This window comes from Eurytemora carolleeae, unplaced genomic scaffold (genome assembly GCF_000591075.1).
Source record: "Eurytemora carolleeae unplaced genomic scaffold, Eaff_2.0 scaffold636, whole genome shotgun sequence".
Classification (NCBI taxonomy): domain Eukaryota; kingdom Metazoa; phylum Arthropoda; class Copepoda; order Calanoida; family Temoridae; genus Eurytemora; species Eurytemora carolleeae.
In genome coordinates, this window is record NW_019396671.1 from 132,274 (window position 1) to 134,159 (window position 1,886).

General features: G+C 35.0%; 1 protein-coding gene across 1 annotated transcript in view; it reads left to right on the top strand.

Moving 5' to 3' along the window:
* LOC111707189 (epidermal growth factor receptor substrate 15-like 1) overlaps nucleotides 1–1,886 on the top strand; it is a 29,960-nt gene that overhangs the window by 10,661 nt on the left and 17,413 nt on the right. Inside the window, exons 9-10 of the mRNA XM_023480244.1 lie at nucleotides 92–153; nucleotides 1,380–1,496. Coding sequence (XP_023336012.1) covers nucleotides 92–153; nucleotides 1,380–1,496 — 179 coding nt within the window. The remainder of the gene's footprint in view (nucleotides 1–91; nucleotides 154–1,379; nucleotides 1,497–1,886) is intronic.

A 1,886-nucleotide genomic window follows, 5' to 3' on the forward strand; every position in this document is an offset into this window, starting at 1 on the left:
GCGAAATTAGATTACGCCCCCCCCCCCCCGAAAAAATTATTGAAAACGCCCATGGACTACTAATCTCTATTTATTTATATTTATAATTTAGCCTGTAGGTGCGGCATCCGTTCAAGCTGTTCCTTGGGTGGTAAACGCTGGTGATAGACTCAGGTAATTAGTAAACCATTCTTCATGGGAAATTCATTCTGTCGTTTCCGGATCCGGATTAAATCCGGTTGATAAACGGAACCCGAAAAACGGAAATGAAAAGGGGGCCACAATGCTTTTGCTCTTTAGAAGATTAGAATTTAAAAAATATAGATATCTTTTTGCAAAAATATTTCCTAATATTTTTTCAGATAGATCAAATTATCTCAGAAACGGCTAATAGGGGTAATACGAAGCCATATAGATTCTTAAACTAAAAAACATTTTCTTTAAAATGGTATATGTCACAAGCTATCTTTATTCGCGGATTTTGAGAAATATAAGTTATAAAACTGTGACATTTCATGAAAAAAGACAGTTTTTAACTGAATGCGTAACTCGCGCTTAGAATTTGGGATTCGCGCAAATTTTGACTCTGATCTTGGCTTAAAAACACTCTGAGACCGTATTTAAAGAATTTGAGCTCCGACTTAAATTTGAGAAGCGGCTCAAATATGGTTGGTTGCACTAAAATTGTATACAATGTTTCAAGATTTAAGCCGGCGCTCAATTGAATCCAGTTTTTGGCGGATTTGAGATGCGGCTCAAATTCATTAAATTCGGACTCTGGACCTTTTATTCATGGGTGAATATTCTTACTTCCCCCTCAATCTCATTTATCCTTTTTCTAAGTTAATAGTTGTTTAACCCAGCTTGTACCATGACGTGTTTTCCCTCAGACGAAAATTCGAGAAATGATTTGTATGAATATCGTCTTATTTGAAATTTTTCGGGATTTTTATTTTGAGAAACAAATAAAATAATTCTAAGCTGTAACGTAACTTGTTACTGTACAACAGTGCCTCTAAAAGTTATTTTTTGACCAAAAATGAAACAGTTATTCATCTTTTTCTTTTTGAATTTTGATTATTTTCAATTTTGGTTTTGCGGATTTCTGCTTCCAGAAACAATTGAGTTAGTTGCCAGAACGAAACAAACACTTATCAATTTAGAAAACCGACAACATCGTCTAGATCTAGATTCTACATTATTGATCAGAAAAGGTTGCCAATCGGACAGAGCCATTCCATAATTAATGAATCACTTAATTTCATTTTTACAAAGTCATTTTAAATCTTTCAAGACTTCTTGATAGATGTGTTGGACTATCGATCTCCATTTTTTTGTATGGAATATTCTTGGTAATTTCAAGAGTCTTAAAACTGATTTTATATCTGTACTTTGACTAGGTATGAAGCCTTGTTCAAGCAGACGGACAACGACAAGGACGGGTTCGTGTCCGGAGTCGAGATTAAGAACTTGTTCCTTCAAACTGGTCTTCAGCAAAATATACTTGCTCATATCTGGTAAATTTAATATTGATCGGCATAAAAAATTTGCATCACTCCTTGAACTTAGCAAAGGGGGGGGGGGCACAAAACGTATTACTCTCCGGAAAATTTAAACAGTGGTTAAACATAACTTAGAATTGTCGTAGGAGGCTGATTTTTTGCATGCAAACTCAGAATTATGTATATTATGTGCATTTTTTGGTTTTGAAGGAATCTGAGCAAAAGTGCGCGCGCGCGCGCGCTTTTTGAGAAAAAATACGACTTTTTTGACAGTAAATCAATGTTAACTTCATTAATTGCACTTGAAAATTTTTCCTGACACTCTTGAAACAAATATGCGCTAAAAAAATTCAACCCCAAAGGCTTAAATGTCCGCGCGCGCGCGCAATAAAAGAAAATATCTTT